Source organism: Clupea harengus, chromosome 25 (genome assembly GCF_900700415.2).
Source record: "Clupea harengus chromosome 25, Ch_v2.0.2, whole genome shotgun sequence".
In the NCBI taxonomy this organism is placed as follows: Eukaryota; Metazoa; Chordata; class Actinopteri; order Clupeiformes; family Clupeidae; genus Clupea; species Clupea harengus.
In genome coordinates, this window is record NC_045176.1 from 5,165,668 (window position 1) to 5,188,965 (window position 23,298).

Below are 23,298 nucleotides of genomic sequence, written 5' to 3' on the forward strand. Positions count from 1 at the left end.
TCAACTCTGCGAAAATGCAAAGGTGTCATTGCCAGACGGAATTCACCCATGATAACACAACAGCATCGCAAAACAAACAATATTTCTAACCGCATACAGTAAATGGAGTTAAGTTATTGCAGATACACCACATAATTGTTCACATATGCACTTTCGATTATTTTTCATAGTTTATTGTATTGATTATTACAGGATATCAAAAAACGGTGTAACTGTAAGTTCATTTATTGTTTTTGTAGACTAGACTATCCTAGATAGAGTAGCCTTCACTGTCCACAAAGGAAAGGAAAATAATAACATTCAGAAGAACAGTTACAAAATGTCTTATCATTGAACACTGCACAGCTTGTTGCTTGGTTACCATGTTAGAGGGACTTTAATGTCGCTGCGCCAGCACAATACGTTTGTTGGAAAACAACAATTAGCTTGAAAGTCTGCAAGTTAAAACGATATTTTTTATTTAAATTGTAGCTAGTCCTTCACCCGTGACCCAGCGAACATTAAAACTTCGACTCAAAAGGAAAGATGCTCTTAGATATGGGACACTTGTAAGTATTGTCTTTGAAGGCACTAACAATACATTCGCCAGGTTTAAAAAGTTTTGAAAGAATGACGTATTTTACCCAGAGGTAAACTGACTTAGTTAACATAATCGGTTAACCTAGCACACTGAGTGAGATTAATTAGTAACTTATCGCTAGCTAACATGCATTGTAGTCAACGTTAGCCGTTAACGTTAGCTAACGTTAGATATTTGTCAACTTAGATACACCTGCTCAGGAAAACAGTTCGATAGCTGGCTATTTACTGAAGCTGTAGTCAGCTGTAACGTTAGCGTTATTGAAGGTCGTATGTAACGCTAATTTGTAAAGTAATGTTAGCTGGCTAAGTAACGTCACTTAAGGCAGTTATGTTAAGTTTTTATATGATTTAATTCTGCCGGGTATTTAGTTGGGCAGAACTGAGACTGAAAACAATCAGCTTGCTTTCAGGAACCAACCAGTTTAACATTACATGAACTATAACCTCAACATAGACAAAGTCCTTGCTATAATGTTAGTAGGCCTAATTAAGCTTCCATTCAGACATGTCTCGGGTGAATTACCTGACCTGAACCCACTGAATCCGAAAACTGGTCTGATCGATATTTGAATTCATTTTTTCACTAGGTGAATTGATGTACCACATTTGAAAAATCATGCCTGACGTGGAACTGCTGAAGTACTCCTCAAGGGAAGGAGCGTCTAATTTACAAGGTCAGGAAATGCAGTTTAAGTTTCATGGACTATATACAAGTGGGCATCAAAAGTTTTGACTGCTTAAGTAGGCCTAGGCCAAAAGCTTAATATTATGATACACTTTGGTACCTTTCACCTACGGATATGGCTGAGGGGTAGCTTTACCAAGTCCCTAATAGACCATCCTAGGCTTATCGCACAGACGTCAACAATAGCAAAAACTAAATTTGTATTAAGCTCTTTTGTGAAAGAGCGTCGTGTGTGCACTGTTTAGGTGGCGCTTTGACATAACTGATATTTTTCCTCAGATAAGGAGGACCGTCAGACGGTCTGCCCCAGTAGGCGTCGCAGTTGCGCCTTAGTTAACACTCCATCACCATGTGTGAACAAAGCCGTCTGCCATATTCAAGAGCTGAAGAGGAAGCTGGAGAGCTGGTGGCAACTGGTAAAGCATGTCTTGAATAGCCATTTCACAGCAGTTGTCCTTACTGTAGCTATTTAAACGTCATAGTTGATTATAGTTATGTTTTAATGAAAATTAATTTGAAAGTCAAGTATATTTTATTCCTTTTGAAGACTGGACAGCATCTTAGGTCAGATGGTAGAAATATCAACAGCAACATGCTTGGGTAAGTGTCGTCATGATCTATTATGCACTTGAATCATATGAACAATACTTGTTAGGCCTATTCAGTTGTACCACTGCACTTAGAACTTTGGAGAAAGAAACATTGGCACATCTAGATCCATCCTGTTGCCTATGTATTTCCCCAACATAGGCTTCTTAAAAGTTTCTCATAGTTGCAAGGATTGAGTAGACTCATAGTTGCAAGGATTGAGTCATCACTAGAACCTCGGTCACAATTTGTGGATCACTTTGTCAAATGAAATGAGTTTCCTAATGTCATTAATGATGTTATAGCAATATCACAAACAGAGGTGGTCCCAAGGAGTCTCACTAAGCGTTTCTGATTTGTGAGGTGACATCTGATGTCTTATTTCGATCCATTTGGCTATGTCAGTTTTCTCAGAGGTTTGGAACAACATTTCATCTCGATTAGGGACGGAAGCGCATCATCACAGTTTCACCATGTGTTGAAGATGCTTTATGCCTCTATAGTGGCTTCTATGTAGAAATTACAGAATATAGTTGTGTATGCTATGGCTCCCAATTATTTGAAATACTCTGTGATATGGGAGACTTGATGTGACCTGATGTTTTTTTTTTTATTTAGGAGTAAAGTGCTTAATGTCTACTTGCAGACTGGACAATAGCTTATATTACAATTACAATCAGGGCCTTTGCCATTCTGTGCAAGGATCCCCTATTTTTCTAATGTGAAGTAAGTGCATTGGTCGTCCAAAGTAAAAATATGTCATAATTTATTGGTGTGTTTTAGGTTGACATCTGCAGATGGGAAAGATGATGGCCTTCCAAAAGAACTGTGTATAGAAGGCATAGGACTTTTTCTTGGAGGTGGCTTCACTTTATTTGGTATAAATTAAATTAATTCAAAGCTGCTTGTGTGCATGCATGGTCTAACACACAGTACTCCATATCTGAAGTTCCACTTGTTGGATTGTTCACAGTGACCATTATTTTTAAATAGGGGCTTACTGTGTGTATTTTAAGTAAGAATGTATTTGTCATGCAAATTCTGTCAGCAGATCCTTCAAATGGGATGAACATATTGAGAAAAGAGACCATGGATGTCCTTATGGAGGTGGCATACCTGATCGACAGACTTGAAGCTGATCGCCAAGATGCCAAGGAGTCTCTCCGTAAAGAGAGGCAGACGCGTGAAAGACTCGGGAAGAAGATCAGCAGCCTTGCTCTCTGGAAGCTGCAGGAGTTTCCTGTGGTGGTTCAGAATGGTGAGTGGCCTGTGATAGTCTACACTGACAGTGATAGTGCCTGTTATGGCAGCAGATCCAATATCTGTGTCATCTTTTGAAGCACTCGGGGAAAGTATTGAACGCGTGCAAAAGCTTAAAAGTAAAAAAAAAATTATCTTCTTAAAGGTTCAGGTATCCATGTACATACATAAATAAATTATTCTTATATATCTGTCTTACTTCACAATTAAGCTAGCACGGTCAAAAAACTGTGAACCTCCGTGCCTCTCTGTTCCTTCTAACTAAGCGTGCTCTCTTCACATGGTCAAAACAACATGTCAAAATCAGAGTCTCTACTTTACAGAGATATTCATTATAATAACAAGGTATGACAAAATAATATTATTCCAGAAATAATACACATCTTATTTATGGCTCTGACAGTGCCTTTCCATACTGCCACTTCAGACAATATATATATTGTGATTTAATTTTACAGCTCTTTGGTCAACGTCAGTTGTTTTTAAATGTGCTTTATAAATACATATTAACCTGACTTGACAACAAAACAACTCTGGGCTTCAGTTGGTTCATACTACATACAGTAGCCCTTAGCCCCCTGCATCCCCCATTTAGCCACTGAGCTCTAAATATGATGCTAACTCCATTAGCAATATGATGCTATCTCCATTAGTTGATGTTGAGTGGTTATGACTGAGCCAAGTTGTTTCTTTCTGTGTTCCCACTTAGAGCACGAGGCCTGCATTCGTGACATTTGTGAACTAAAGTGGCACTTAAGGCAAAAGAAGGAAACACTGGAACAGGTGAAAGACAAGGTCGCCCACACCCAGGTGCTGCACCGCAGACTAAACGAAGACATTGATTTTGTGAAGAAGCACGGCCCTCTCGTCAAAGAGAAGCTTGAGTTGGAGGATGATTTCATGACCAAGATCAAAGCTGCCCAAGTTGAGGTACTGTGTTTGATGGTGTCAACAGTAAGAGATCATCAAATAAATGTGCCCCATAAGTCAAATAGGACCCATGTCTTTACACTAGAAGAGAGTACCATCTAAAACCTAGTGGTTATGAGTGGGACTGTTGTATGAAGCTGGGAGCTATGGGCGGGTGGAGCCAGGCTATATAAACCCATTGTAACAGTATAGAGTTAGACTGTATCAAATAATTGATCACTGAATATTATCGAACTTACCAAAAACCATATTATTATTCTGAATGGCCACATGTTCAAAAGACCAAATATTTTTGGTCCTGCTTTCAGAATTGTGAATGAATGAAACATTTTATCAGTGAATACAAGCAAAGACAAAAAAAAGAGCGAAAGAGAAGAAAGAAACATCTGCGAGGTGCGTTGCAATAGTCTAGTTTTTCCATGTTCCAGTTAATCGTGTTGTGCTAGCGAGAAACAATTTAAATCAAGCGCCTTGGAAGTCAAAAAAGCGGTTCAGTGTGAATTCAGCCTTAGACCCCGATCAGGCAGAGAGCACCACACTGCCTTTTTGGCTGAAGCCTACTATTAAAAAAAAGAGCAGTTTGCTGCTTTTTTGTTTTGTTATTGTTGTTGTTGCTAGGCAACCACAGAATCAGCTGTCCTTAGCCTAACCGTGATTGTGCTGTTAAGTAAACTCACAGTCTGTGCCTTTGTTGGCTAAAAACATCTGCATTGATCTGATTGAGGATGGATTTCGATTGGACAATAAGAACAAAACACAATTGACGCCAGGCGCTTTTCTGCTCTGTTGAAGTTTTTTCAACTTGAGGCATTCAGAGTACTCCGTGAGGCACAGCCTTCATCTACAACGAGTGGCCTGGGCGCATAAGCAGTACATAAAACACTTACTGCTTATATAAAACAACTGGAAACGCCTCTCACTGCAAAAATCGCCTCCTGTCCGATCAGGGCTGTAGTACTTGAAAACGCATGTAGATTTATGTGTTCTCTGGGGCAGTCGTAGGCAGCTAAGAGCTTCTTCAGCAGGACTTTACAATGAATCAGTTGTATTGCAATGGTACGTTCTTGTCACCTTTTAGCTTTTATTTTAAAAATGAAAATATTTTAAGCTCATAGAAATATGATTCAACTATGGACACATAATTGGCAAAGTTCCTGATTCCATTTGTCTAAACTTATCTTTTTTGAAGAACAAGAAGTAGAAGGGGCATATTGTAGCCTACATTTAGTAAGGCCTAGGCCAAACTCACAAGATGGGGCAGAAACTGAAAGAGATTGGGAAACAAAGTTCCATCAGAGTAAAGAAAAGCCCATAATAATGAATGTGAGTGAAAATATTAAATACAAAAAAAAAACGAACGGAGTTACGAGCACGACTTGTGCACTGCCTACACAACTTGTGCTTCATCGAAATCAGCCATAGGCCTGTATTTATTTATTTATTTCCTCTAGGGATGCAAAGGATCTCTATATATATTTTTGAACCATTCGGTACGCCCCCTATAGTTCAGTGCGAACATGTGGACTGCGGTATTATGGTGCGGTATCATTTACCAAACCTACTGCGCTGCTGACTACACGCACGATGTTCATTCAGATCCACAGATCACCTCTGGAGCGATGCTGACTACACGCACGATGTTCATTCAGATCCACAGATCACCTCTGGAGCGATGCTGACTACACGCACGATGTTCATTCAGATCCACAGATCACCTATGAAGAGCTGCTGAATACACGCACGATGTACATTCAGATCCACAGATCACCTCTGGAGCCTCTCCGCAATCTGTATGCACACAGGAACTAGAGAAGAGAGGGGAAACTAAATACGAAATGATCTCAGCTCCAACTTGACACTGGCGAATGCTAGCAAGACGGAGAGAAGCCAATTTTGGAGAGGCACCACGTCTATCAAATCCGCTGTGTGGGAACATTTTGGATTCAGCGTTCAATACAGTGACAAGGATAAGAAGACAAACGAAATAGGGCAAGCTTTGCCACTGTTGTCTACTCGAGTGCAAACAGTTCTAATATGATGTCTCATTTACGGCGCCATCACTCGGCCCTCTCCCAGGCGGAGCAAGGAGAGTCCACTCGTTAGCGACGACACAACGATCTCTCACTGTTGCCTTCCAACAACAATCTCTCTTATAGCATGACCTTTGCTCGCAAATGCTGATGGCTGTTGAAACATTGTTGTCACCATATCCATTAAGTACATATTTGCGTATTGGCAACGGAACCCTATCCACTCACTTTGTCTCTTTCTTGCCCTCCTAGTCTAGACTATCATCGCTGTTGGATGCTGCTGTAGCCTCTCCACCTGATCTACCCTTGGCCTACACCCACCACACTGTCATACACTTATTCTAACCCATACTTTGTGCTAGCATTTACATGCAATTTGTGGAGCCACCCCGTGAATAATGCACTCCAAAATTATTCCTTGGCCCATGCTACACCTTTAATGAAAATCGAGCAAGTCGTTTTTGCGTAATCCTGCTTACAGACAGACAAACTAACAAACAAACTGCACCGAAAAACTTGGCGGAGGTAATAACGAAAGCAGTGGGAGTATTTATAGCCAAAGATTTGCAGCCCTATTCGGTGGTTACTGATGCGGGATTATGTCACCTGATGAAAAAACGAACCACTTTACAATGTCCCCTCCTGCACACATTTCAGCAGTAAAGCTCTATGAAACATCACAGAGAGTAATTGAAAACAACTCAGACACCCTATCTAGCTCTCTCCACTGATAGTCGGACCTCCAGAGCAAGTGAAAGCTTCCTCACTGTAGTAGAGACAGAAAAACAGGCTTAGCCAGTCGTGCTGCCAGTTTTCTGAATAGAAAGTTTTTTAGAGGCAAAAAAAATAGTTTATAGGGTGATTAAATTATTTTATTAAAACTGTACCGCTATTATCGCCAAAAAACCATGATAGACATACTGAACTGTGAGCCCACTGTGCCGCTGCATCCCTAATTTCCTCACTGTCTTTCTTGACTTCTTCCACATCCTTAAATTCCTTCTTCAAGGATTCCCAAAAGCGCTCTTGCTCGGTCAGCATGCCACTCACTGTAGGCTATACTGGCAAACACCAGGCTTATGTTGGACATCTTGAGTAGACCTAATGTGTTGAAACATCATGCAACCAACAAATCAGAATATGGTGTAATAATATGATTTATTAGTCATTACCATTATTTGTGTGTGTGTGTGTGTGTGTGTGTGTGTGTGTGTGTGTGTGTGTGTGTGTGTGTGTGTCACATGCCTATTCGGAGAGGGTTTATTCTTAAGTTACATGTGCAGATGTTAGAGTTTATTAGTCTTTAAGTCAATTAGCATGTAGGTCCTTCAAAAGGCAGCTGTGACATCATCTGATATCACCAAATGAAGTGATATTTCAGCACTGTTTACATGGACAGCGTCCATTTACTAATTAAGAGCATGCAAATCCACATTATGTTCTTGTTTGGGAAATGCGTGAATGAAAAGATTAACGAACATTCATGCAATCACTCATAGAGAACACGCATAACCGCTAAGACTCATTTATTGGGAAACGTGGCCAGGTATTCTCCTGTAATCAGCAAATAAAATCTCTAGATGATACAATTGTATTAACTGTTTCAAATGGATTTCCAATTATTTATATGTCTTGACCAAACAATAAAAAATGCATTAATTGATGATGCATTGAAATTGTTCCTCTCCATGCCTAGGCTGATGACACATTTGCGAAGACAACCGAAAACCTGAAGAAGATGGAGCGTGACTTAAAAGAAGAAGATGACGCCTTGCATCGCGAAAAGAAGAAGTTAGCAAAGGACCTTGACAGATTGCAGCATCGTCTAAAGAAAAAAGAGTGAGTTGTGATAGTGATGGGATTCAGACACGGCCTAAATCACCAGCTTTGTAGTGATGGGTGCACCTCTGCTCCATTAAGGAAGGTGGTGGATGTATTTACTCTCCAGTCTTAACGAGATCAAACCCAGCTGTGCAAAATATCACTTCCGTTTCATTTTAACGTACTTGTTGTGGCTGAATCTGCAGCAGGAATTCTCAAAAACTCAGGTTAGAATTGGGCTGATCATTATCTTGGGAGCAAACGGTCTAAGTCTAATAATGAACATTAATGACTTTAGTAGTTACATCAGAAGTAACATTAATGACTTTAGTAGTAACATTAGAAGTAACATTAATGACTTTAGTAGTTACATCAGAAGTAACATTAATGACTTTAGTAGTGACATTAGAAGTTACATTATTAGTCATCTACTGCCATGGCTCCAGTGTGAACAGGGAAGATTCCTGTTTCCCAATGATGTCTCATTATTTCTCTCAGGATTTTGTAATGTCTCATTTTTGAGCTGTAGATGAAATTAAGTTAATATTTACATAATTAACATTTTGTAACAAACACACTAACTACTGTTTAAAATAATCCTCAACTTTGCAAGGCCAATGCTGACGTAGAGTCGCCCATTTTGGGACTTCTCTACACCCCAGCTCCCGCCCATGAGTGTGTCTCATTTTCGAGACTCAGGAGAAGTTTTTCCAGAGCAAGTGAAAGCTACCTCACTACCCCCCAATTTCAATTTCCTGTGGGAATTTCTTATAAAAATTGTGATCCCACCAGGATCTTGCCAGGGCTTGTTGTGATTAGTGCAGCCTAAAGTGGCTGAATTTGCTTTGGGACTCTGGGAATTGCGGTTAAAATTGCAGTTGCAAATAATGCAAAAATTCTATGACTGCATTTTTTTTAAAAAATTGAGGAAATATTACGGTTATAAGACAAAATTGTGACCCTCAATAGCAGTTGTGGGAAATCCAATGGCGCAAAATTCTGGAGGAACTGATTAATGTGTATGAGATCTCTCTATCTAGGTTTTACAATAAATACAAACATTTGGTTTTGTTTCAGGGTGGAGTATGAGGAGCTTCAGTGTTCCTGGGTTGAGCTCAACCACAAAGTCACAAATATGGAGGAAGCCGTTTCAGAAATGGTCGACTTGTGCAACGGATTGAATCAGCAAATTCCCAAATTGGACGAGCAGCAAAGCAATCTCCAAAATGAAGTACAGTATTTACAGTACACTGACGTTTAGTGTTTTTTTTTTCATTGTCAAATTGGGGCCTGCCATGAAAAGTGTGGGAACCACTGTCCTAAATTAACATGATCCCTGTGTATGTTATTTCCTATTGGTTTGCTCCTAGGTTGAGTTGCTGGAAAATGAAATAGAGAAAGAACGTGTCAAAATGGATCGCATCAAGAAAAACACAGCTGAACTGCAAAACCAAATTAGTGAAATCGTAAGTCATATGGAATAAGGTTGGTGATTACAATCAGGTTTGAAAAAGCGATCAGAGGAGATGGGCAGTGTGCATGGTAACGTGTGGGCACACAATGGTACTGCATGTGTCCTCTGGAGGGCAGGAAAACCACATTCTTTTGTGTGGCTATTCCCAGCTCCTACGGTCTCAGAGCCATCAGTGTATCCTACAGTAATAGACATCAGCCTTTTCCTCTTCATTTCCTAGCATTCGTGGCCATAATGTCTCCACATTGCCCTGGCAAATCTTTGATGTGCTTATTTGGTATCACATAATGGTATTGTTAGTTGTTAGTTGTATAAGTTAGTGTGATATGCTGTTATCCAGTTCTTGTGTACTGCTGATTTATGTACTACTGTTTTTTTATTCTGTGAGATCTTATGAAATGAGGCCAGGTGGCCTATGTCTGTCCAATCATGGATTTTTGTCAGTATTGAAATAATTTTCAGTAAATAATGCTCAGATTTGACTCAACCTCCATTTAGTAGCACCAGTAGCATTGAATAATGTGGTGGTAAAGACTATTTTACTAATCTGGGAATGTTTCAGAGGCAAGCAGGTGATACCAAAGTGGCTGAGTTAGAGGCCCATCTTAGTAAAGGGCGAAAGGAACTGATGGCTCTTCGGGAGGAAACGCAGGAACAAGAGCTGGAGATCGAAGACTACACCACAAAAATCAACCAAAGGTTTGAAGCCTCTCTAGTTTAGTAGTTATCTTTTCTTCAAAAAGGGAACGCTTGTGTTTATGACTGTCAGAGCTCAGGGTCCCTATGTGATGCTTCCCAGAGATCAGCATTCATATAATGACATACCCAACACATTGGCAACATGAGGAACACTACTTCATAATTCAAGACCAAAGCACTGTAACCATGTATATGTCTCTCTGTGGTATGCCATTCAAGACTACAGCACTGTGTAACACATGTATATGTCTCTCTGTGGTACGCCATTCAAGACTACAGCACTGTGTAACACACGTATATGTCTCTCTGTGGTATGCCATTCAAGACCACAGCACTGTAACCATGTATATGTCTCTCTGTGGTACGCCATTCAAGACTACAGCACTGTGTAACACACGTATATGTCTCTCTGTGGTATGCCATTCAAGACCACAGCACTGTAACACACGTATATGTCTCTCTGGTATGCCATTCAAGACCACAGCACTGTGTAACACACGTATATGTCTCTCTGTGGTACGCCATTCAAGACCACAGCACTGTGTAACACACGTATATGTCTCTCTGTGGTATGCCTACAGTGAAATGGCCACGAAGCAGCTGCAGGTGGACATGAAGCGCATCCAGCAGAAAATCGGCCAGAACGAGAGGGCGAGGGACAAGGCACAGGAACACCTGGTCCCCGTCATGGCACTCCACTGCTCCATCAAGGCCAATCTGAAGGACCTGGAGCAGCTGACCTTCATAGAGGAGCAGAGCAACAGGGTCAGGAGAGAGAGCACGAGATCGGGGGGGGGGGGGGGATCATGACGTAGTGTGTTGGTTTTGTAGTTAGTGACCCTAAGGGTTGGATAAACAACCCTAGCTACAGCATCAGAGAAGGTACAAAGCCATTCTGGGAATATAGCATCAGCTTGCTATTGGGATAAATACAGTCAATGATACCACTGGCTAAATTAATAACTCATCAAGTTTCTAAATATATATTCTATTTAGAGCAATGAATATAGATATGAATATATATATATATATATATATTGACCTTTGTGTCAAATCGTGACAACTGCAATGCTACAGATTTATCCTTCATTTTTTAAACGAGTGTCAAAACATACCGTTTTTCAAATTTTGCCGTAAAAACATTCCTCAATCTATAATCTATCTGTCACCATCTGTCATCTGTTCCGGTTTGGCAGAGGAAAAGTTTCTGTGTTCCTGAGCCTGATCACGTAATGTTTGGTAAAGCGATTTACCTCTGCAAGGACTACTCATGAATGACTCAGAATTATGAGAGAATATGATTTGGGAAAGCTTTACAAATTACACATCAAGGACCTAAATTCTTCCCAGGATTGGAAAATGTGGTAAAAACGGATACAAAATGTGGTAAAAACGGAGCTTCTTGATTGGCCAAAGAGTTTGTTCCTGTTTCAGGAAATCAACACGATGTACAATTTGAAAAGTATCGATAACCAGTCGATCCAGGATCTTGCAAGGGTTTGTTTTGATTGTTGCAGCTGGAAGTGACTGGATTTTCTGCAGGAATTCTCAAAAATTGCGGTTAAAATGGCATTGTTTTCAAGTTAAATAAAATCAGACAAATATTACAGAAATTCCATGTATTTTTGTGAAAATATTGTGGGAAATCCTTGAATTTGCGTGAAAATGTGGAAACAAAACTGCTGACCTTGGGCTAAAAGCTCTGAAAGCAAGATATCTAAAAAAGCTATATCTTTCACAATTACAGCGGACTCCTGTACTTTTCATATTTCAGTTCATGACATTCAGTATCCATAAGCGCAATTTTATCTTTGTGCAAAGCTTCATAACAAGTGTAGTATTGGTTGCTATGCATTCATTTTCAATCTACATATCACAAAGTTCATGGTTGATTTTCTGTGAAGTTGATAATACCTTAAACATTTTTGCTAATTTCTCTAGATTGGCTGAACCAAATTTAACAAATTACAGGAGTTCCAATTAGTATTCGAGTGATTGGGTCAGCATGGTATTTAGCAGTCTGTACAAGATAACAGCTAACATCAGCTAAATTATCTGAAGCCCAAGAACCACCTATGGCCTGTTTGTGTATGTCAAAACATCTGCTTAGGGGTGTAGGTTAGGGCCAACTTTATTATTTGAGTTAGTGGAAATGTTTTCAGTGGACCGATTAGACTTTCATCACCAGCTGCACCTCGCTTCACTTAAATGTCCTGCTGTCTGGCATACCTGTCAAGTTTCATCAGGTTTTATCAGTGACACTCACATTTTTCAACATTTCCGACGTCTCACATACATGATACTAAATCTCACAGATTTTCACACCCAATAGCATTACAAGACCAGACAAACCTCTGCGCAGTGCAGTTAGAGACTTCCTTGTTCACACGGCGTGGTCGCTACGTCTGCGTAGCAGTTATAGGCCACTAGTTAACAATGTTTCACTATACAGCACCTTCACCACTAAACAATGTATTATCTCTACGGTGCGGACATAGACCTGTGTACAAAATCCTGTGTAAGTCTTACAATGTGTTTACACTTGTGGTCTTTGTCTGTGGTGGGGTTGGTTCACAGATTTCTATCACTGACCCCACAAATTTAAATCATGTTAACTTGACAGGTATGCAGGTAACAAAAATAAAATGTAATGTAATCATAATAATAATTTCATTACAATGTTGGTTTGTTCAAGCAGACAATTTTTTGTTGCAATCTCTATCAACGCTGAGCTAATCAAAAATTCCATTGCTATGCGTAGCTCAGAGCCTGAGTTTACCAGTTTACCATAGAACTGTGACTAGTTGGAGAATAATGATTTCAAAATATGTGTTTTTCCTTTAATTAAGATTGAGCTAAGATTTACATTATATTCATAAAGTGGATACAAACCATAGCCAGAGGGAAATACCTAATAAAAAAAAATACTTTTACACAACAAAATATGTTTAAACTGTGTTTAATGTCAATTCCTACTCATAAAACTTAAAAGTTGTTTAAAAAAGACATAGTTGCATTGACTGACACCAATGACCAACTTTTGAGCTGCTCCATGCCCCAACTGCCACATACTGGGAACATTCTAAGTCGACGGGAGTGGCACCAAGCTCTGTCCATAGCTCTGACATGCAAATCTGTCCTTTGAAATAATGAAGATCTATGTTAACTATAGGTTGAGTTCATGGTGAACCTGCACCTTTGCTGAATGGATGGGGGCTGTGAATCTTGTGACACACTTGTAAACACAAGGCTCATGCAGCCATTTTTAGTACAAAGCTTACATGAGGCAGTCTGCCCTGCACCATTCTTGTATAGGTGGAAGCGGTCACATTCATGTGGCTTGCACAGAGCAAGAATAATCACAGACCTCTCGTGCTGTGACGCAATCACACTCGCATTTTCTCACTGAAATGCATGTTTAGTTTATGATTCGGTTGCCTACCAACAGCAATTTGGCAGATGTTGTCTGGTGAGGCCTCTGACGTTTGTCTAATTATGTCCTGATGCTTAAGCGACAAAGAGTGAATTTGTATGTATTTTATTTATCATTAATGTTTTTCCTAATGACAACAATATTATATTTTTTATCACATTCTGAAATGCAAAGCAAATTGGTATATCATGCTTTGGGAAGGACTGTTTTATTTGCCAAATATGAAATGTTTTGTGTGTGTGCCCTCTTCTGTGACATATTTTGATATGTTTGAGCACAGTTCTCAACTTTAAAAACCTTGCATTGCCTGTTGAGCATACACATGTTGACAAATTGTACTGTCTGTTTCAGATTTTTGATGTAATTGTTATTTTTTTATACCTTAGAATGTTACCGAGAAACTGAAAAAGGAGATCATGGTTGAAATGAAAGCTATTGCCATCCTCAAGGTAAACCCAGGACAACAGACTTGCACAGTCTGCAGCTTCAGGCTTGCATTGTAACCCCAGCCGTCTTTTTCTGTTAAGCACTTGTTGTAGTCGTAACACCACTGGAGTGGTGACTAACTAAACCACCGTGATTTCTGCCATTTCAAATTCACTGTCAGAAAAATATATCCGCCGCCATAGTGGAGTTCAATAAGGAGAAGATGAGGACCGACGAGGAGAGGGAGGACATCCAGAGTGAGTTTGAGAAAGTCTCCTCTGCAACCGCTACTCTGGAGATGGAAGTCAAGGAGCTGAGAAAGCTTTACAGTGACAAAACAGAGGTGAGGGCTATAGTACTGCACTGTTTTAATCAGACGTGAGGGCTATAGTACTGCACTGTTTTAATCAGAGGTGAGGGCTATAGTACTGCACTGTTTTAATCAGAGGTGAGGGCTATAGTACTGCACTGTTTTAATTAATCAGAGGTGAGGGCTATAGTACTGCACTGTTTTAATCAGAGGTGAGGGCTATAGTACTGCACTGTTTTAATCAGAGGTGAGGGCTATAGTACTGCACTGTTTTAATCAGAGGTGAGGGCTATAGTACTGCACTGTTTTAATCAGAGGTGAGGGCTATAGTACTGCACTGTTTTAATCAGAGGTGAGGGCTATAGTACTGCACTGTTTTAATCAGAGGTGAGGGCTATAGTACTGCACTGTTTTAATCAGAGGTGAGGGCTATAGTACTGCACTGTTTTAATCAGAGGTGAGGGCTATAGTACTGCACTGTTTTAATCAGAGGTGAGGGCTATAGTACTGCACTGTTTTAATCAGAGGTGAGGGCTATAGTACTGCACTGTTTTAATCAGAGGTGAGGGCTATAGTACTGCACTGTTTTAATCAGAGGTGAGGGCTATAGTACTGCACTGTTTTTAATCAGAGGTGAGGGCTATAGTACTGCACTGTTTTAATCAGAGGTGAGGGCTATAGTACTGCACTGTTTTAATCAGAGGTGAGGGGCTTATAGTACTGCACTGTTTTAATCAGAGGTGAGGGCTATAGTACTGCACTGTTTTAATCAGAGGTGAGGGCTATAGTACTGCACTGTTTTAATCAGAGGTGAGGGCTATAGTACTGCACTGTTTTAATCAGAGGTGAGGGCTATAGTACTGCACTGTTTTAATCAGAGGTGAGGGCTATAGTACTGCACTGTTTTAATCAGAGGTGAGGGCTATAGTACTGCACTGTTTTAATCAGAGGTGAGGGCTATAGTACTGCACTGTTTTAATCAGAGGTGAGGGCTATAGTACTGCACTGTTTTAATCAGAGGTGAGGGCTATAGTACTGCACTGTTTTAATCAGAGGTGAGGGCTATAGTACTGCACTGTTTTAATCAGAGGTGAGGGCTATAGTACTGCACTGTTTTAATCAGAGGTGAGGGCTATAGTACTGCACTGTTTTAATCAGAGGTGAGGGCTATAGTACTGCACTGTTTTAATCAGAGGTGAGGGCTATAGTACTGCACTGTTTTAATCAGAGGTGAGGGCTATAGTACTGCACTGTTTTAATCAGAGGTGAGGGCTATAGTACTGCACTGTTTTAATCAGAGGTGAGGGCTATAGTACTGCACTGTTTTAATCAGAGGTGAGGGCTATAGTACTGCACTGTTTTAATCAGAGGTGAGGGCTATAGTACTGCACTGTTTTAATCAGAGGTGAGGGCTATAGTACTGCACTGTTTTAATCAGAGGTGAGGGCTATAGTACTGCACTGTTTTAATCAGAGGTGAGGGCTATAGTACTGCACTGTTTTAATCAGAGGTGAGGGCTATAGTACTGCACTGTTTTAATCAGAGGTGAGGCTATAGTACTGCACTGTTTTAATCAGAGGTGAGGGCTATAGTACTGCACTGTTTTAATCAGAGGTGAGGGCTATAGTACTGCACTGTTTTAATCAGAGGTGAGGGCTATAGTACTGCACTGTTTTAATCAGAGGTGAGGGCTATAGTACTGCACTGTTTTAATCAGAGGTGAGGGCTATAGTACTGCACTGTTTTAATCAGAGGTGAGGGCTATAGTACTGCACTGTTTTAATCAGAGGTGAGGGCTATAGTACTGCACTGTTTTAATCAGAGGTGAGGGCTATAGTACTGCACTGTTTTAATCAGAGGTGAGGGCTATAGTACTGCACTGTTTAATCAAGGTGAGGGCTATAGTACTGCACTGTTTTAATCAGAGGTGAGGGCTATAGTACTGCACTGTTTTAATCAGAGGTGAGGGCTATAGTACTGCACTATTTGAATCAGAGGTGAGGGCTATAGTACTGCACTGTTTTAATCAGAGGTGAGGGCTATAGTACTGCACTGTTTTAATCAGAGGTGAGGGCTATAGTACTGCACTGTTTTAATCAGAGGTGAGGGCTATGTACTGCGCACTGTTTTAATCAGAGGTGAGGGCTATAGTACTGCACTGTTTTAATCAGAGGTGAGGGCTATAGTACTGCACTGTTTTAATCAGAGGTGAGGGTTTATAGTACTGCACTGTTTTAATCAGAGGTGAGGGCTATAGTACTGTACTGTTTTAATCAGAGGTGAGGGTTTATAGTACTGCACTGTTTTAATCAGAGGTGATGGCTATAGTACTGCACTGTTTTAATCAGAGGTGAGGGCTATAGTACTGCACTGTTTTAATCAGAGGTGAGGGCTATAGTACTGCACTGTTTTAATCAGAGGTGAGGGTTTATAGTACTGCACTGTTTTAATCAGAGGTGAGGGCTATAGTACTGCACTGTTTTAATCAGAGGTGAGGGCTATAGTACTGCACTGTTTTAATCAGAGGAGAGGGCTATAGTACTGCACTGTTTTAATCAGAGGTGAGGGCTATAGTACTGCACTGTTTTAATCAGAGGTGAGGGCTATAGTACTGCACTGTTTTAATCAGAGGTGAGGGCTATAGTACTGCACTGTTTTAATCAGAGGTGAGGGCTATAGTACTGCACTGCTTTAATCAGAGGTGAGGGCTATAGTACTGCACTGCTTTAATCAGAGGTGAGGGCTATAGTACTGCACTGTTTTAATCAGAGGTGAGGGTTTATATTACTGTACTGTTTTAATCAGAGGTGAGGGCTATAGTACTGCACTGTTTTAATCAGAGGTGAGGGTTTATATTACTGTACTGTTTTAATCAGAGGTGAGGGCTATAGTACTGCACTGTTTTAATCAGAGGTGAGGGCTATAGTACTGCACTGTTTTAATCAGAGGTGAGGGCTATAGTACTGCACTGTTTTAATCAGAGGTGAGGGTTTATATTACTGTACTGTTTTAATCAGAGGTGAGGGCTATAGTACTGCACTGTTTTAATCAGAGGTGAGGGTTTATAGTACTGCACTGTTTTAATCAGAGGTGAGGGTTTATAGTACTGCACTGTTTTAATCAGAGGTGAGGGTTTATAGTACTGCACTGTTTTAATCAGAGGTGAGGGCTATAGTACTGCACTGTTTTAATCAGAGGTGAGGGCTATAGTACTGCACTGTTTTAATCAGAGGTGAGGGCTATAGTACTGCACTGTTTTAATCAGAGTGAGGGCTATAGTACTGACTGTTTTAATCAGAGGTGAGGGCTATAGTACTGCACTGTTTTAATCAGAGGTGAGGGCTATAGTACTGCACTGTTTTAATCAGAGGTGAGGGCTATAGTACTGCACTGTTTTAATCAGAGGTGAGGGCTATAGTACTGCACTGTTTTAATCAGAGGTGAGGGCTATAGTACTGCACTGTTTTAATCAGAGGTGAGGGCTATAGTACTGCACTGTTTTAATCAGAGGTGAGGGCTATAGTACTGCACTGTTTTAATCAGAGGTGAGGGCTATAGTACTGCACTGTTTTAATCAGAGGTGAGGGCTATAGTACTGCACTGCTTTAATCAGAGGCCCCTCCACTGTCATAAATGAGCGTGGAACAGATGGTCATTATTTGAGTGCCACCTCAAAGGTGTCATGGCGAGGCAGGAAGGTGCACAGTACAAACAGCTCTGTGAGTGGAATAGAGCACTGACCAATGGGATTATATTTCCCGCACACACACACACACAATGATGTAAATGTGTTCACATGACACTTTGCTATTCTTGCAATACTACATTTGTATGTATTGATAATATTATTATCAGTGTTGAGTTACTTACAAATGTGAATAGAATGTTAAGTTTGTGGGTTTTATGTCTGAAAAGAATTTTTAAACCCTTGAATATGTGTTTGTCATAAACCTGAAAGTCTGTAGCACTTGATTTTAGCAAGCGGAGAACCTGAAGATTGAAGTGTCAAACGTCCAGACGGCACAGCAGAACTGCTCTAATGATCTACAGGAGAAGCGCACTGCTAAACTCCAAAGTGTGAATGCAGTGAAGGTAAAAGGAGACCTTTCTGGTTTTCCAATAGCACACACAATATTCATGATCACGGAGACCAAGCTACTGAAACCCATGGACAGCTTCTCTGATTATATATGGTGTCACATATTGTCTGGCGACCCGCAAGTTTTCTTAGAAGTTAAAATGATGGAATCTTTCTTTCAGTAGTCTACAATATAAATATGATCTGACTCACCCCTGACTGAAATATCACACTGGTGGTGTGAATTGACAGGAATTGTTCAATAATGTCTCTGGAAGATATGAGGATGTAAAGTCTAGGATTGGAGAGCTTCAATCAATATCTAAAGGATACAGAGAAGAATCAGACAAGATGGAGAAGACCGCCAAAGCTCTGCCCACCATCATTGAGGAGTTACAGTAAGATGCTCTGTTTACTTTTTAAATCAAAATATTTTTCTGCAATATATGAAGCACAAGACGTTTTTTTACTTGTGAGTGGCACTATTGCCCAGCGCTTTATTTAAGGTGATATCAATGAACACTCCCTGGAGTCACCCTGCGTTGGATTCCAGTTATACACTCCCAGCATCATGAACCATGCCGTTAAGATCTTTCACCGATCAGTGTCATAGCTTTAAATTGGAGTTCATTGTGCTGCTGGGAAAAAAAACTATTTGGGGTGTCTCTTTTTATGGCGATAGTTTTAAGTGGATAAATTGATGTTTAATTGTTGCCATCTGTGTACTCCTATCAGAAGGGTCTCTGTCTGTGTCCCTGCTCACGTAGGGCCCTGGTTATCTGGTGATATTACCTCACCAGACTCTTAATCCCAGAAGTCCAATTATGAGAGCTACTCACATTTGGGAGAGATAGTCATGCATCCTCTCACATCATTTGCCTTGAAAGATTCTGGCACCTTCCTCTTCTTCTTCTTTTTTTTTGTCAAGCTTGTCGGCACCATATCTTTGGTTTTGAATCAAGATTAGTTAAGGTTGCAAGAGGCAATGGGAACAGGCAGAGGGGGGAGGAACTCATAGTTTCACTTTTTATGTTCCTGTGTTGCGTTCATCTGTGCTCGTGACCCCTGACCTGCAGGAGTATCTGTGAAGGCGTTCAGTATAAGCACGAGAGGGCCCTTGACATCATGACGATCATACAGCACGACATCACCAACTGCGAGGAAAGGACAATACACAAGACTGAGGCACATGAAATCCTGTTTCCGAAAAGACACACTGCCATGCTTGAAATTAAGGTCAGTTTGTGTTTTTATATGACCGGCCAATATACAACTTTTCTCCCGCTCATTTTTATTTGTATATATTTAAGGATTCAGTTGGGGAGTTAATTCATTTTAATGTATTTAAATATTTAAATGGCCTGTCTGAAGCACCTGGTGACCGCTGTGAATAGGGCAAATGACCACATGGCTTGGAAAGACAGACAGCTAGCAAGAGGGAATATACCCCACTGGGGCTGCTTTGGGCTAGCACCCTGTAGCGGCGGCAAATGCCTACAGCCAGGCGGCAAATACCTACAGCCAGGTAGTACAAGGATATGGCTGGTTCAGGGGGTATGGGGAAAGCTCTTCAGGTTTGTAAATGTGGATTGAGGAAGGAAACGGAAGGTTTGAGGATCCACCAGGGAAGGGGAAATGCCTGGATGAAAGGGGCTCTTCTACTATATGTTAGGAAGTAGCTCAAGTCAGTCGGTTGAGGTCGACAGGTTGGATCCGTTTAAGTTTGTGAAGTGTGTGGCACCAAGCAGGTGGTATTTTCATTCCGAAGGAAGAGAACACTGTGACCATTGGCCAATTTTGACTTATCAGTCTTCTTAATGTGGAAGGAAATATCTTCTTTAGTGTGGTAGCAAGGAGGTTGGTATCCTATTTGAAGGCAAATAGCTTGATAGATATTTCTGTGCAGAAAGCAGAAATCCCAGGTTTTTCTGAATGTTTGGAACAGAGTAGCATGATTTAGCATCAAATTCAGGCAGCAAGGACAGAAGGCAGAGACCTCAAGGTGTTATTTTTGGACCTTGCGAATGCCTTTGGATCGGTTCCACAGTCTGTTGTGGAAGGGACTCAGTTACTTTCAGATCTCTGAAGATTACGCCGTTAGTCAAAGCATATCTTGAGGATATTCCATTGTGCTTCAACACAAGTAACTACACCACATCCAGGCAGCATTTGGAGATTGGTGTCATGGCTGGATGCACCATTTCACTGTTGGCTGTCACCATGGCAATGGGGGTAATTATAAGGGCATCTAAAAGGGTTGTTGGTGGTGAGAGGCTGCAGGATGGAACCCGGTTACCTCCCATCCGGACTTATATGGACGAAATGATGATGCTTACAACAACTGCTCCATGTACCTAGATGTTAGCCAAGTCGAATGACAATCTGAAATGGGCAAGGATGAAAGTGACACCTAGCAAATATAGAAGTGGACCTATCAGTAAGTTTAAGCAGCTGGTACAATTCTATGTTGAGTGACTGAGGACAGGTTGAAGAGCTCAGAGAATGCATTGTTAAGGCTATCAATACCACTGATAAGACCTTCTTGCCTGGTCAATTGAATTTGTGATGCTTGCCGTGTGTGAGCCTGTGGTTACGGCTCAAGGTGCTCACAGACTACTTGGGGACATGTGAATGAACCTGGATCATGTCAAGAAGACTATTGTTGCCAGATGTTTGGGTGACCCATTTTATTCCCTTACCCTAATCCGGTTCGTAACCCTGGGGGGATCTCCCACCCCTAACCCCTTCCCTCACCCTAATCTGGGTTAGTATCCATTTCCTACCCGTACTCTAAACCCGGGTTCGTACTCCCATGGAGGTTACCCCACCAACCCTCCCACCCCTAACCCTGAATAGCCTGTGGCATCCCATAGTTAGTATAATGACAGTGATGTTACGTAGTTATAGTTGTAGTTGTTACGTTTTTTAAGTATCAGTATGATGGTTGTAGTGCACACTGTTGTTATAAAACGTAAGATAGGTTGTTGGGTATGAGTACGTGCATGTGGCCGTGAGAGGTTTGGCTGCTGTCTGAAGTCCTCAATAATTAATTTAACATCTTTTTCTTAGTATAACTAAAATAAAGTTTAGACTCATAAGTTAAGACAGTAATATGCTTTTTAACACTGATATGGCTTTTTAAGGCTGGCCAGTTTATTGACCAATTTGCTGTTATTTTTATGTTAATCTAAACATCTCCATTGTTGTCTCAGTACCATTGAACCCACAAACAGATATTTACTCTCACAGTGCCCTTTGCCCATCCCTATAAGACAAATAATAATATGTAGTGAATGCATGAAATGCACATTAGAAATTATCGCCCTCCATTTTAATGGGAAAGGCATTTTATTGTGAGGTTCAGTGGCAGGATTGCCACCCCAGCCTGAGCCTACTGCCTGATGAGAGTCTCACATGGCTTATCTAATGTGAAATCGCCATGTGGTATATAGTTTCATTAAACGGTGATCAAGAATGCATTAGTTCAAAACAAGAAAAGGCAATGGAGCCTAATCCGCCATGCACTCGGGTGCAGCAATTCTAAAAAAGTTGTTGGCGCGAGACAATTTGAGAATTAAAAGTCTTCCTCATAGACTCTGACTGCCATTAGCCAGATAAAAGTCAGCAATGCGGAGAGCCTTTTGGAAGCTTCTCCTGCAGGAAACAACAACCGCAATGACAAAAAGCAGCTTAATCAAGAAAGGAAAACAACAGGACGGACGGTGTTTGGGAAACCGACTGTGTTGTGTGTGAGCTTCTTGCTGGAAAGCGTGCTGCCTCTCTGCATCAAACCACTGTAATGGTTGGTCATTGAATTCTGGAGTCAGTGTGCATGAAGTAGGATATAGCAAGCAGCATTATGTCCAGACATTAGGTGAGGCATTGACCTAATTTATTGTGTTGCGACCACCAGGGTTGATCACCTTTTATCCAAATTGACTTGTGTTGTTGCCAAGTAACACTTCACTTGAAATACCCTATTCAGGAATATGATTGAACTTGATGAACTTTGTTTTTTTTATGAGATATTGGATCATTTGAACATTCACTGAAATCATGTGAGAAGTTCAGAGGGAAAATTATCTATTTTGTTAAGCTGTTAACTAACTAACTAACATCTGAAATGGGACCACCCCTAAACACTGCTTTTTGTAAGACGTCAGAAGCCAAAAAGGTTGAAAAAAACTGGTTTGATCTTTAACATTGTGTTGTAATTGAAAAGCTTTTTATATTATCCGTTGTGTCTTAAGAGTGACGAGTAACCAAGCTGTCAAATAAATGTAGCCGAGTAGAACAATATTTCCTAAATGTAGTGGAGTGGAAGTGGAAGTACAGTATTTGAGTAGATGCACTTTCCACCACTGGTGCCCAGCACTATATCACTGTCCTGAAACTATTTCTTCTGTAACCAGGTTAACCATCTCTTTAACCTCTAAGCTTTAGTAAGCTTCAGTGTTTTCCTTAGGGTGCCTTAGCTCCAGTGTCCCCAGGTATTAGCATTTTAATCACTAGCAAATGGGCCTCTCCCTCCAGTACTTGTGAGAGACATATTCCAACCCCCTGTGAATGTGTAGCCTGTGTAGAGACACACACCTGAGCTGTTTCCTCCTCCCAGATCCTGTCACATGAATAGTCAAAGCTGTCTCTCTGCTTGGATATACGTATCTAGTTAATGAAAACAGATTGTATGTTCAGAGACAAAGACCTTGAAGCAGGGGTGATCATCTAATGCTCACGCTCACACTCACACTCACACTTGTCTGGGAACAGAACCTGACTCAGTGTCTTCAAATCAACTTCCACTCGCATGTTCTACCAATACGTTCTGTCAAGTTCTGTCTGGCCTTTGTCCAATTAATTCAGCTTTAAAATAAGGTCAAGAGATTTTTAAAAGAGGAAGATAAGGTCTGATAAAGCTTATGAGAAGATGTCCTCCTGCCTTTACTCACTCATTTTTGACTGTGTATGGTAGATGGAATTAA

The 23,298-nt window shown here is 40.7% G+C and overlaps 1 protein-coding gene across 5 annotated transcripts in view; it reads left to right on the plus strand.

Annotated features, from left to right (window-relative positions):
- The first annotated feature begins 9 nt into the window (after positions 1 to 9).
- LOC105891291 (coiled-coil domain-containing protein 178) overlaps positions 10 to 23,298 on the plus strand; it is a 36,110-nt gene continuing 12,821 nt past the window's right edge. The window contains exons 1-18 of one of the 5 annotated variants that reach the window (XM_042703708.1): positions 10 to 107; positions 472 to 548; positions 1,170 to 1,256; positions 1,547 to 1,683; positions 1,815 to 1,867; positions 2,639 to 2,733; positions 2,904 to 3,113; positions 3,825 to 4,045; positions 7,772 to 7,914; positions 8,974 to 9,127; positions 9,267 to 9,362; positions 9,933 to 10,069; positions 10,651 to 10,834; positions 13,889 to 13,951; positions 14,110 to 14,271; positions 18,217 to 18,330; positions 18,569 to 18,714; positions 19,393 to 19,552. In XM_042703708.1, the coding sequence (XP_042559642.1) occupies positions 1,199 to 1,256; positions 1,547 to 1,683; positions 1,815 to 1,867; positions 2,639 to 2,733; positions 2,904 to 3,113; positions 3,825 to 4,045; positions 7,772 to 7,914; positions 8,974 to 9,127; positions 9,267 to 9,362; positions 9,933 to 10,069; positions 10,651 to 10,834; positions 13,889 to 13,951; positions 14,110 to 14,271; positions 18,217 to 18,330; positions 18,569 to 18,714; positions 19,393 to 19,552 (2,133 nt within the window). In that variant the 5' untranslated portion in view covers positions 10 to 107; positions 472 to 548; positions 1,170 to 1,198. The other 4 variants (XM_012817454.3, XM_031562939.2, XM_031562940.2 and 1 more) reach the window with 4 other exon arrangements.